At 39.6% G+C, this 12,916-nt stretch overlaps 2 protein-coding genes across 4 annotated transcripts; one reads left to right on the forward strand and one right to left on the reverse strand.

Annotated features, from left to right (window-relative positions):
* Positions 1–1,163: 1,163 nt before the first annotated feature.
* LOC137193221 (uncharacterized) lies at positions 1,164–5,216 on the forward strand. Of its 3 annotated transcripts, XM_067604512.1 has the most exons (6): positions 1,164–1,797; positions 2,291–2,371; positions 3,089–3,160; positions 3,481–3,630; positions 3,761–3,853; positions 4,144–5,216. In XM_067604512.1, exons 2-6 carry the CDS (start codon positions 2,309–2,311, stop codon positions 4,447–4,449), a joined length of 684 nt encoding a protein of 227 aa, XP_067460613.1. In that variant the 5' UTR covers positions 1,164–1,797; positions 2,291–2,308; the 3' UTR covers positions 4,450–5,216. The 3 variants fall into 3 exon arrangements, with proteins under 3 accessions (XP_067460613.1, XP_067460612.1, XP_067460614.1); XM_067604511.1 differs by lacking the exon at positions 2,291–2,371 and having other exon boundaries at positions 1,165–1,797; positions 2,955–3,160; XM_067604513.1 differs by lacking the exon at positions 2,291–2,371 and having other exon boundaries at positions 1,166–1,797; positions 3,107–3,160.
* A 4,208-nt stretch (positions 5,217–9,424) lies between these two features.
* LOC137193222 (uncharacterized) lies at positions 9,425–10,757 on the reverse strand. The gene has a single exon (XM_067604514.1). It carries the CDS (start codon positions 10,511–10,513, stop codon positions 9,629–9,631), a length of 885 nt encoding a protein of 294 aa, XP_067460615.1. The 5' UTR covers positions 10,514–10,757; the 3' UTR covers positions 9,425–9,628.
* Between the last annotated feature and the right edge of the window lie 2,159 nt (positions 10,758–12,916).

The raw sequence follows: 12,916 nt of genomic DNA on the forward strand, positions 1-12,916 counted from the left end.
TGCAGCAGACGTTCTTGGGCTCTGTAGGTGTGCTGTTTCTTAGCTGGCAAAGCCGTGGATGAGTCAGGCTGAGAAGAGTTTGGTTCCAAGGCTGAAGGATGCAGGCCTTGCTGGGTAGTTGGTGCTCCAGTCATGCAGGTCAGAGGGCCCAAGTCACTCTTTTGTGCATTCCTTACAGAGTTAGCAGCAAGCTAACTCTGCTTTGTCCCTTTGATGCTTCCTTTTGAACAAATTTCAGTCTCCATGCCAGATACCCACTCCCATCTTCTGCATTGTAATAATGGGTGGGTAAATGTCATTTAAGCATTTATACAGTTTTTCTATTTGATGTACTGTTATGTATTCTAGCGTGTAGTTTGTAGTTTGTCAGCGGTATTTACGCTAGCTTGGTGTCCTAAACTGGGATGAGTTGGCACTAGCTTGCCGTTTACGATGATGGTTATTGTCAAATTACACCTGCAAAAACATCAATTGGAGTCAGATGTAAAGTTTGCCTGACTCCACTGATATATACGTATGTGTAAGATTTAACTGTTTTGTAGTTTATATTTTCTTTGTTTTATTAATTTTCTGTCGGTTAATAATGTTTATTTTCAGTTTGTTTATAATGGTTAATAGAATGTAGACAGAGCCAGAGCCTGAACAGCTGATTAGCAGCACTGTTGTTTACCGTTGCCAAGGCAACCAGGCAGCTCACGGGTTGTAATACGTCACATGAAGGCAGAGAGGATGAATGAGAGATATATCTTTAATGTAAATGTTGTGTGACTTAAGTTATGAGGGAATAAGATGATTGTTTTATAATGGAAATGATAAGATTTTTAGATAATAGACTGATATCGCACTTTCAATGCTCTTATATAGAATTGATCATTTTTAATAGCTTGCTGTTATATATAATAGCCTATTTTATGTATATATATATTTTTTGTGATTCTATTAGCCTATTGATTTGAAATGGAAATATCTAGTTTATGCATGATTACTGTATTTTGAAATATTGAAATTGTAATAATGTGATTTTTATATTACATTGTTACTGTTTTACATCGTCGTTGTATTGCTCCAACTAAGTTCAGTTGGCAGTTAATGTATGAATCAGTAAAGCCACGGAGGATCAGCCAACTCACACTGTGTTTTCAATTTGTTCTTTCACACTGTAAATCTAAACATTGGCTTTAATAAAAGGTATTGAGTGTACTAAACTCAGTTTTTATTAACATGTTGCTAACACTCATTTTGAATAAGTTACCTGTACTTTGTAGTTGAAAAACCTTCCAAACTCAGTATGCTCGAGTTGTATTGATTTAGAAAAAACAAGTCCTGGCAACTTAGGCCTTTTCATGAGTTAATGTACTTAGTTACATGTAACTATGTGCATTTACTCTTATACTTAAACACCCTACATATTAGAAGTGTTGGCACTTAAAGTATTTTTTCTTGTTAAGTTACTTCCTATTTCTACCTCCTTACACTTACACAGGAAAATGCTCCTCTATTTTTTTTTTTATTTATTTTTTTTTTACTTAATTTCTTTTCTTGCTTTTACATAACATTATTGGTACAACTTTATTGAACGACCAGGGCTGGCAGTGCCACAAAGTGCTACAGCCCCCCCCCCCCCCCCCCCCCCCCCCTCTCTAACGGTTCAACGGCTGCACATGCGCACTGCACAGATCATCAACCACCTGCCTCTTGGCGCGGTATGCCTATGTCGTTGGACTTGGACACGGCTGCAACGGCCATTATTTCAATTTTGGGATTTATCGTTCTGCTGCTGCTTGGAACATTGATATGGTGAGTCCATGCTTGACTAAAAGGGGAACTATGCAAGTGTGTTCGATTTTCTGCTGTTTCGCTAACAGTTCTCCCGGCCAATGCATTTGTTTTCGATGAAACCGACCAGAAAACAATCGATAGAGCGATGGATAACATTATCTATCATGTACGATGTTAGGACGTGTGTCTCTGTGTAGTCTTATCCGTCATTTGGGGTTAGCATTAGCTAGCGTTAGCAATCGCTAGCGTTAGCATTTATAGTTTGTGCTACCAAATAATTACAGACCTCTAAATCAACCCAAAAAATATATTGATGGCTTATATCCAACAACAGTATAGTGGTGCTTAGTGCTCAAAACACATTTATAACTTACATTTGTGTGATGTGGTGATTTTCAGTTTGAAAAGTAGTCCCCCCCCCCTGTCAAACGTAGAATAAAGTTGTAAAATCCCAAAACGTCAGTGAAATTAGGTGCTTTTGTTGTTGTCGCTAACGTAGGCTTTTTTTTAGGTGAAACCATGAGGGTGCATGCCTGGTGGGTCATGTTCACTTAAGCAATATTACTCGAGTGGGTGTTCTTTAGCGCCATTTAAGCACGACAGTGATGCGGTCGGGACCGAGGCGCTTGCGCCCAGGTCCGCAAGCATCACGGTCTCAACTCTGTCTATCCGACTTTGTAACGTTACACACAGGCAGGGAGAGAGCCCTCTCGGCTAAGACAGTTTCCAGCATATTCACAAAAAAATGTAGATTTAGTTGTTCATATGTGACTTTGGCAGCTGACAGGAACACCTACATGAGGTTGATGTAGTTTGTGATTAATTCGTATGGCGCGTAATACATAACCTTTCAAAAAAATAATAATCCAGGTGTGTGTGTGTGTGTGTGTTTAGATTGAAACTGAAATTAAATCCATTAGTACCTAGTTAACATCAAGACTGACAAACAGTAATGTTTTAAGGATAATAGGATCACTGTTAGACTCATAAGCTACATATCTGTCAGCCTTAGAACTGTCTTTGTGACTAATGTGTTTGTCATAGTTTTCACTTGTATTTGACCAACAGCATTGTAAAGCCTGGTCATATAGGAGATGGCTAAAATACTGTGAATGCTTGAATATTAAGTATTAACAGTTGAATTGTTTTATTCTTTTTAACTATGTCTAACACAGGCTCAAACTAATGACAGAATGAAGAAGGCCTTGAAAGTGCCAGACTCGTTCTCGTGGAAGAAATGAAGAAAAAACAACACAATGGCTTGCTCATGGCAAACTTGATGGACCAGACATTCTCACTACGCCGGCAAGAGATCGTGAAAAAGGAGCCTGCTGTACAGGACATAGTGGAACGGTGGCCAGCCCTGTTTACAGAGGGAGAGGTAAGTTATTTTTGTCATGAATGGTCACTGGGAGTTTTTACTCTTGACTGCATATTTGAAAGCAGGTTTGATAAGATAAACAAAATAAAAATTGAACTTGAGAAAGAATAAATTCACTGCAGATTCACAAAGATATAAGTCTTTGTAAATGTTTATGCGTTAACATGTTCTTTTCAAGTAAAGAACTCTTGCTCTTACAGTGAGAATTTATTGATGTCATTCAGTTTTATATGAAATAGTATGGTGTGTGATTTTACCATACTTAACTGGTATTCTCACTGCCCCCCCACTACCCCATTGCCCTACTTTTTTTTTCTTAGGTCTTTGCAGAGTTTAGCAGAATTGCCACCAAACATCTTGAAAGCAGTTTCTTTGAGTCTCTTGACAAGCACACTCCACGGATCATTGAACTCCTGCAGTCAAAAAAGGGAGCTGCTGGACTGAAGATTCAAGAGTTAATGGCCAACTTGGTAAGAAATTAATTTAATAATTTAAGTTTTAAGTTCTTACTCTCATCTACATACACTTACAGACCAACATTTTCATTCTTTGTCTGACTTTTTTTATTCTAATTGATGTTTTCTGTCTCTGTCTTATAAGTCATCGGATGTAACTGCAAGACGCTCCGTGGTCCTCAAAGGCCTTCCCATCGTCTTTGGTGATGACCCAAACAAGTTCTATAAGACATGTTTTGTAAGTACTTGCACAAAATGCAGTATATTCACTTGTAATACCGACATCAAAGATATATGTCCCTCACATTTCTGCCTGTATTCATTAATGTAGGCCTTCCTTTACTGTCTTATCTTTCACTTCATTTCAAATTTAGAGGGTGTTATTGTAGCTATTGATTGTTATTCTATTGTTCATTTTTTGTCTCTCCATCGCAGATCTTAGTGTATAGTTTATAATGATCATAGTGTCTAACTATCCAAATACTTCCTGACTACACATTGTTTTGCTGATTGTTTGTTTCTTTGCAGGAGACAACGAAAGATGAGGCCATAGACAATGTCACAGTCGGTGTATTGACCATCCTAAGTGAAGACGATCCTGAGCAGCCCGTGTCCACAGCCATCGTCCTTGAGGGAGGTATTGTGATGGACAAAATTCGGGACTTGCCACAGGCATTTTGCCTCATATTTGGCCTCACATATGCCTTGAACCTCGATTACCCAAAATGTGTTGGAAACACATTCAAATTCATTCAAAGTGTAATGCTTGGTTTGGGAAACAAAGCCCTCCCCCCAAAACTGTTAACAGTTAAAAACATGTTGTTTGACGAATGAGGAGTCAGATGTGAGGTAGCACTCAAGAACTGCTTATGACAGAGACATGAGAAGAGATGCCTTAACTAAACAGTATTTTGAACATTTTAAGAGCTGCCTAGATGCAGTTTATTTGTTGAGTTGATTTTCAAATCTGTTCAGTGCTTTTATGCTGGTGGTATATATAGTGCCCTCTTGTGAATTCAGGTGTTAAAATGTTGTGTAAAAAGAAATATATGTTGGATAATGTGGCATACCGTTAATGTTCTTATGACAGAGAAGAGGCGTTTGATGCTTTTATAAACAGCATTTTGAACTGTTTAAGAGTCAAGTGAAAATATAATCATCATTTCATTGTTCAATTGATACTCAGACCTGTTGAGTGCTTTTACAATAATGCCTTCTTGTGAATTCTGATGTTAAAATGTTGATTAAAAAGAAATGTGATATGTTGGATGATCTAGCCAGCAAATACCTGTAATCCAGCATAAATTGTGCGTGTTAAGATTCACAGTAAGTCTGCATACTGTTAATGTTTTTATGACAGGAAGAGAGGTTTGCTTTTAGCATTTTGAAATGTTCAAGAGTGACGTGAAAACATTTTCATTTCATTTCAATTTTTTTTACAATAGTGCCTTGTGAATTCAGGTATTAACGTGTTAAAAGAAATGTGATATGTTGGATATTTGGATACTGTGACCAGCACATAATCCATCAAAAATTGTGAGCACAAAATCTGCATACTGTTAATTCTGTACACGTTTTAAATAAATTGAATGCAGATGACATTCTTTTTCGCAGTATTTTTTTCTTTCAAATTAAGAGATGATAACAAAGTTATTTTAAGTACTGAAGACTCAGAATTGACGAGTTAATTTCAATACAATAAAGTTACAATAAATTACTTATTTTAAGTCCAATGCAGTCATAACCAGCAAGTTAATTCAAGAGCTGTGAACTCAAAATAATCATGTTTAGTTTAGTTTAGTAAACTTATTATAAACAAGTTCTCACAAGTACTGCACACTTATATTTAGTAAGTTACATATACTTAACTTAATCAAGTTTACTTAACTCAGTTAGTTTAAGGCAATGAGTTTGCATATTTTTTTTGAGTAACGCCAACTAATTACATTTTACAGTGCAGAATAAATGATTTTCTAAAATATGTCTCCCCTTGAGTGACCCTAAACTCTATGGGCGTGACATAAACATTGCACACACTTACAGCTTACATCAAAAGAGGTTCACGCTCACATGTGCAGATAAAACAAGTCTGATAAGCCTTGTACAATCAATCAAGTGAAGTTCATTCGTTTAGCCCATTACATGTCTCAATGGGCTTTACAGACCCACATTACAACATCCCCCTGACCTTAATCTTCATGGAGATATAGATATGTTTTGTATTTTGTAGCGCTGTGTGTATATTGGGAATTATTATACCCTATGTAGTGGACTCAAAGTATCCCACAATGCATCATGAAAAGTAGTGTACAGCCGATGGTCACTAACCAAGCAATGTATATCAATCAATCAATCAATCAATCTTTATTTATATAGCGCCATATCACAACAGAAGTCATCTCAAGGCACTTTTCACATAGAGCAGGTCAAGACCGTACTCTTTAATTTACAGAGACCCAACAGTTCCCCCATGAGCAAGCACTTGGCGACAGCGGTAAGGAAAAACTCCCCTTTAACGGGTAGAAACCTCAAGCAGACCCCGGCTCTTGGTGGGCGGCCATCTGCTTTGACCGGTTGGGTTGAGAGAGAGAAAGAGAGAGGGAAAGGGGGAGGGGGGACAGAAGAAAAACAACGACAACAACAAGCACAAGCAGCAACAGCCAGGGAAGGATGCCATCAGGACTGTGAAGGACCGCGAAGGTTCGGCCCGGGAGTCAGGTTTTTCTGTGAGATGAGAAAGCACAAAAAACTCCGGGGAAGAAGAAAAGTTAGTGACATGCATTGATGTTACATGAATGCATACAGATGGAGAGGAGGAGGAGGAGAGAGGAGCTCAGTGCATCATGGGAAGTCCCCCAGTAGTCTAGGCCTATAGCAGCATAACTAAGGGCTGATCCAAGGCGAGCCTGGTCGGCCCTAACTATAAGCTTTATCAAAAAGGAAAGTTTTAAGCCTACTCTTAAACATAGAGAGGGTGTCTGCGCCCCGGACTGAATCCGGTAGATGGTTCCATAGAAGAGGAGCCTGATAGCTGAAGGCTCTGCCTCCCATTCTACTTTTAAAGACTGTAGGGACCACCAGTAAGCCTGCATACTGGGAGCGCAGTGTTCTAGTGGGATAATACGGTATTATGAGCTCTTCAAGATATGATGGTGCCTGACCATTAAGGGCTTTGTAAGTTAGGAGAAGGATTTTAAATTCTATTCTAGATTTTACAGGAAGCCAATGTAGTGAAGCTAAAATGGGAGAAATGTGATCTCTTTTTCTAGTTTTAGTCAATACACGTGCAGCTGCGTTCTGGACCACCTGGAGAGTCTTTAGAGACTTGTTAGGGCAGCCTGATAATAAGGAATTGCAATAATCCAGCCTAGAAGTAACAAATGCGTGAACTAGTTTTTCTGCATCTTTTAGGGACAGGATGTGCCTGATTTTTGTGATATTACGTAAGTGAAAAAAGGCAGTCCTTGAAATTTGATTTATGTGGGAGTTAAAGGACATATCCTGATCAAAGATAACTCCCAGATTCCTTACGGTGGTGCTGGAGGCCAGGGTAATGCCATCCAGAGCAGCTTTATCATTAGATAATTTGTTTCTAAGGTGTTTAGGGCCAAGCACAATAACTCCAGTTTTATCTGAATTTAGTAGTAGAAAATTGCAGGTCATCCAGGTCTTTATGTCGTTAAGGCATGTTTGGAGTTTGTTTAACTGATTGGGTTCATCTGGCTTCATTGATAAATATAATTGGGTATCGTCTGCGTAACAATGAAAATTTATGGAGTGTTTCCTAATAATATTACCTAAAGGAAGCATATATAAGGTGAATAGAATTGGTCCAAGTACAGAACCTTGTGGAACTCCGTGTCTAACTTTTGCCTTCACGGAGGATTCATCGTTCACATGTACAAACTGAAATCGGTCTGATAAATAGGACTTAAACCAGGTTAATGCAGTTCCTTTAATGCCAATTAAATGTTCCAGTCTCTGCAAAAGGATTTGATGGTCAATTGTGTCAAATGCAGCACTAAGATCTAACAGGACAAGTATAGAGACAAATCCTTTGTCTGATGCAGTTAGGAGGTCATTTGTGACTTTCACCAGTGCTGTTTCTGTGCTATGATGCGCTCTAAATCCTGACTGAAAATCCTCAAATAAACTATTGTTATGTAGAAAGTCACATAACTGATTAGAGACTGCTTTCTCAAGGATCTTGGATAGAAATGGAAGGTTAGATATAGGTCTATAATTGGCTAAAACACCTGAATCAAGAGTAGGCTTTTTAAGAAGAGGTTTAATTACAGCTACTTTAAAGGACTGTGGTACATAGCCTGTTACTAAAGACAGATTGATCATATCTAGTAAAGAAGTGCTCACTAAGGGTAAGGCTTCCTTAAGCAGCCTAGTTGGGATGGGATCTAAGAGACAGGTTGATGGTTTAGCTGAACAAATCATTGAAGTTAGTTCAGACAAGTCTACTGGAGAAAAACAGTCCAAATATATTTCAGGATTTACTGCCGTTACCAAGGTTCCTGTGTTTGGGGAGAGAACGGTGCCTGTTGAGGGCAGGAGATGGTTAATTTTGTCTCTAATAGTTAGAATTTTATCATTAAAGAAGCTCATAAAGTCGTTACTACTGAGAGCTATAGGAATACATGGATCAGTAGAGTTATGACTCTTTGTCAGCCTGGCCAAAGTGCTGAAAAGGAACCTAGGGCAGTTTTTATTCTCTTCTATTAATGCTGAGTAATAGGCGGCTCTGGCATTACAGAGGGCCTTCCTATATGTTTTAAGACTATCTTGCCAGACTAAGCGAGAATCTTCTACTTTGGTGGAACGCCAAATCCTTTCCAATTTTCGCGATGTTTGCTTTAATTTGCGGGTTTGGGAGTTATACCATGGAGCTAACCTCTTACGTTTTATTATCTTCTTTTTTAAGGGGGCGATGGAGTCGAGTGTTTGTCTTAGTGAGCCTGCAGCATTATCAATAAGATTATCAATTTGGGAGGGACTAAAGTTAACATAAGAGTCCTCTGTAGTATTGAGACATGGCAGTGAATTCAGTATTGACGGAATTGCTTCCTTAAATTTATCTACAACACTATCAGATAGACATCTAGTGAGGACATTTTTATCTAATGGTTTGTAATCCAGTAATAGGAATTCAAAAGTTATTAAAAAATGATCTGATAAAATAGGATTTTGTGGAAAAATTATTAAATGTTCAATTTCAATCCCATAAGTTAGAACAAGGTCTAGGGTGTGGTTAAGACGGTGAGTGGGATTATTTACACACTGAGAGAAGCCAATTGAGTCTAATAATGAGAGAAATGCAGTGCTGAGACTGTCACTATCAACGTCCACATGAATATTAAAATCACCTACTATAATTACTTTATCTGTACTAAGGACTAAATACGACAAAAACTCTGAGAATTCAGATAGGAATTCAGAGTACGGGCCAGGAGGACGGTACACTATAACAAAAAGAACTGGCTGTAAAGTTTTCCAGGTTGGCTGGGAGAGACTAAGAACAAGGCTTTCGAATGAGTTATAATTAAATTTAGGTCTAGGGTTGATGATTAGGCTTGAGTTGAAAATGGCTGCAACTCCTCCTCCTCGGCCAGTGTCTCGAGGAATATGAGTATTAATATGACTGGGGGGAGTGGATTCATTAAGGCTGACATATTCTTCATGACACAGCCAGGTTTCAGTGAGACAAAATAAATCAATACGATGATCTGAAATTAAATCGTTTACTAAAACTGCTTTAGATGAAAGAGATCTAATGTTCAAGAGTCCACATTTACTTATTTTGTTGTACTATTGCAGCAGTGGTTTTAATTTTTACTAGATTTTCATGAATGACTCTTCTTTTATATACTTTGGATTTAATTGATTTATGTGGTCGGGGGACAGACACAGTCTCTATGTGGTTTTGGGTGGGTAACTGCTCTAATGGAAGCGCAGAGAAGCGTGTAGGACTGCAGCTCTGCCTCCTGGTCTCAACTCTGGGTTGTCATGGTTTTGGTTTACTAATAAACTTGGCCATATTTCTGGATATCAGAGCAGCTCCATCCAAAGTGGGATGTATGCCGTCTCTCCTAATCAGACCAGGTCTTCCCCAGAAAGTCTGCCAATTATCTATGAAGCCCACATCGTTTGCTGGACACCACCTCGACAACCAGCGGTTGAATTGTGACATGCGGCTATACATGTCATCACTGGTCAGATTAGGCAGCGGTCCAGAGAAAATTACGGAGTCCGACATTGTTTTAGCAAATGTACACACCGACTCAACATTAATTTTGGTGACTTCTGATTGGCGTAATCGGGAGTCGTTGCCGCCGACATGGATGACGATCGTACCATATTTACGCTTATTGTTAGCCAGCAGTTTTAAATTTGACTCAATGTCGCCCGCTCTGGCCCCAGGAATACATTTAACTATAGCTGCTGGTGTCGCTAACTTCACGTTTCTGACTATGGAGCTGCCAATAATCAGAGTTTGTTTCTCAGCGGGTGTGTCGCTGAGTGGGGAGAACCTGTTAGAAACATGAACTGGTTGGTGGTGAACCGTGGGCTTCTGCTTAGGGCTATGCTTCCTTCGGACAGTCACCCAGCCGCCCTGGCTTCCCGGCTGCTCGGGAGCTACCGGGGGAGTGGGAGCTACGCTAGGTCGGCCCGCACCGGATACTAGGGGCTGGCTAACTATATTAGCAGCTGATTGTTTTTCCATGGTGCGGAGCCGCGCTTCCAATTCACTAAGCCTTGCCTCCAGTGCTGCAAATAGACTACACTTATTACACTTATCACTATCACTAAAGGAGGCAGAGGAGTAACTGAACATTTGGCACACCGAGCAAGAGAGAGCAGGAGAACGAGAGGGAGAGAGAGAAGCCATCGCTAACTGCTTAGTTTGAGTTAGCTGCTAGTGCTAGCTGCAGAGCTAAAGTGACTAACAACTTGTGCGATTAGCGAGAAAAGTCGTTAAGAGAAAAGCGCTGAGAGTGCTTGTGTAAAACTAGCGAAAGTTTCAATATACAGCAGATATTAATCAACAGTAATGTGATATATATAGGAAAATCAACTGAGATGAGAGCAGCAACAACGCTATCAGTATACACAGTCGGCAACCGGAAATGATACAATACGCTTACCGTAGCACGTCAATGTATACCGTCATACATTGTGCTGAGAGAAAAATGGTGGACAGACAAGAGCATGGACATGAGGAGAGAGAGCTGTCGTACAAATCTAAGTAATTTTCCATTTAACTTTAGATGATATGTTGAAGTTTGTGTTAACACTTGCTTAGCCATGTATTGAATTGTGAATTTAACGTGTATGCATTACGCCATTACGGAACAAATCCTGGCTATCGATGCTCGCCAACATTAGGTAACTGTTAGCCTTCTTCTGTACAGTAATTGCTATTAGCAGTGAAACCTAGATGGGCTACAATTTTTTAATTCATTAGTAGTGAAATTAATTTGGAGCGTCACATAAGCACTATAGAAAATATCGATAGTCGATTTATTTTAATCTCTTCAGGAAAGATCAAAGGCTATATTGTTAATAACTATTAACACTATTAGCAAGAACAATTTAAACTATTTACATGAAATGAAACTTGAACCGAAAAACTTGTGTGAATGAATTTTTGACTTTTGACATTATCATGTCTCCTTAATAATAGTCATGGTCATGAAGAGCTGGAGGAGTGTTGCTGTCGGTTGGTGCTGAAAGAGCAGCAGCGATGCGCCCACACAGCTGTTTCCCACACTGCAGGTCTGGCTGAAGCTGACCACCTCTGTCATCTGGCTCCAGTGCCTCTTCCATGGGCTCAAGTGTGTCCCCATCTCTGAGGCTGAAGTTGTGCAATGGCACAACAAGCAATGACCCTCACTGCAAAAACAGGGTGCACTTCCAGAGCCTTGAAAAATATTGATCGCTACCTGGTCTTCATAATGCCAAATGTCCTTTCAATGACAGAAGGGGCCTTTGCACGGTGTCTGTTGAACCTTGCTGCAACAGCACTTCTCACCAGCTCCCTGTACGCTGTTATAAGTGCTATGGGTTGTGACATACAAGGATATCCACCATCCTCTAGAATACAATAGCCTTCAGGTGGGTACAGTCTCTAAACATACAAAGGGCTATTTTTAAGAACTCTGGCATCATGGACTGAGCCTGGGTAACCCACAAATATGTCCAGAAACTGACACTGGTGGTCACACACTGCTTGCATTTGAACAGAATAAAACAACTTCCAGTTGAAGTAGCACTGAGCATCTGTACTTAAGGGCTTGATTCTTACATGACAGCCATCAATGCTGCCCACAACCCTGGCGAATGCTGCAGATCCAGCTAGACGTTCAAAGCCAGTGCCAGTTCTTTGAAGCTCATCAGGTGCTGGAAAGCAGATGACCCTGTTTTTGAGCCCAATTATTTTGTCTGCAACCCTGTGGAAAGTATCATTCATTGTGGAACATGGGATGCAAAATGCTCTTGAGATGACACAGTAAGAAGTTGCACTTGCCAGCCAAAAGAGGACCACTAGAACTGGTCATGACACCAGCCGTGGTCAAATAGTGAGCGGAGGATGTGGACAAGATGGGCTACTGTGGGTCTGAAGGGACGTAAGTCTGGTTGCAGTCACTTTTGCCATCAAAGTATAATGCCAAGACAGGAACTTCTTGGCTGTTCAGTGCACAATACTGAGATGGTAGTTCACGCTGTAAATAAAAATATTGGAACTGATAACACAGTGTCATGAAATTAAATTTGTGACTAAAAGCTGTGTGACAATACAATCACACTGTTGTAATAGTTTCCTGTATGTGATGTGTGAACAAAATTGTGCCATGTCTATGTTTCCCCAGGAGGGGGTGTAGTGTGACACTATGAGAGAGTTAATTGTTCATGTTGGGAATTCAGAGATGATGTATATATCTATTGTAAATATAAATGTAAAGGCCTAGCATCATCTTAATCTATATACTTACAATTTGACAACATCTTGCTAGCATAGCAAGAGCAGCACGTCTCAATTTTCTCCGTCTAGTAGCATTAATTCTGTTTCTTGTCCTAATCAAAAATATTTGAATGATCTTGAGAACAAAGAAAGACAGATTGATATTGGGTGGCATCTCCACAGATCTAAAAGCTGTTTCATAAATAATATAATCAAGAAGGATTTTTGATGGAGTATAATGTTAGTTTTTCCTTATGATGACAGACACGAGACAAATCCATGAGATGTGGCGCAAAAATATGTGTAATGCGAGCAGAGCAGCCATGGGAG

This window comes from Thunnus thynnus, chromosome 11 (genome assembly GCF_963924715.1).
Source record: "Thunnus thynnus chromosome 11, fThuThy2.1, whole genome shotgun sequence".
Taxonomy (NCBI): Eukaryota; Metazoa; Chordata; class Actinopteri; order Scombriformes; family Scombridae; genus Thunnus; species Thunnus thynnus.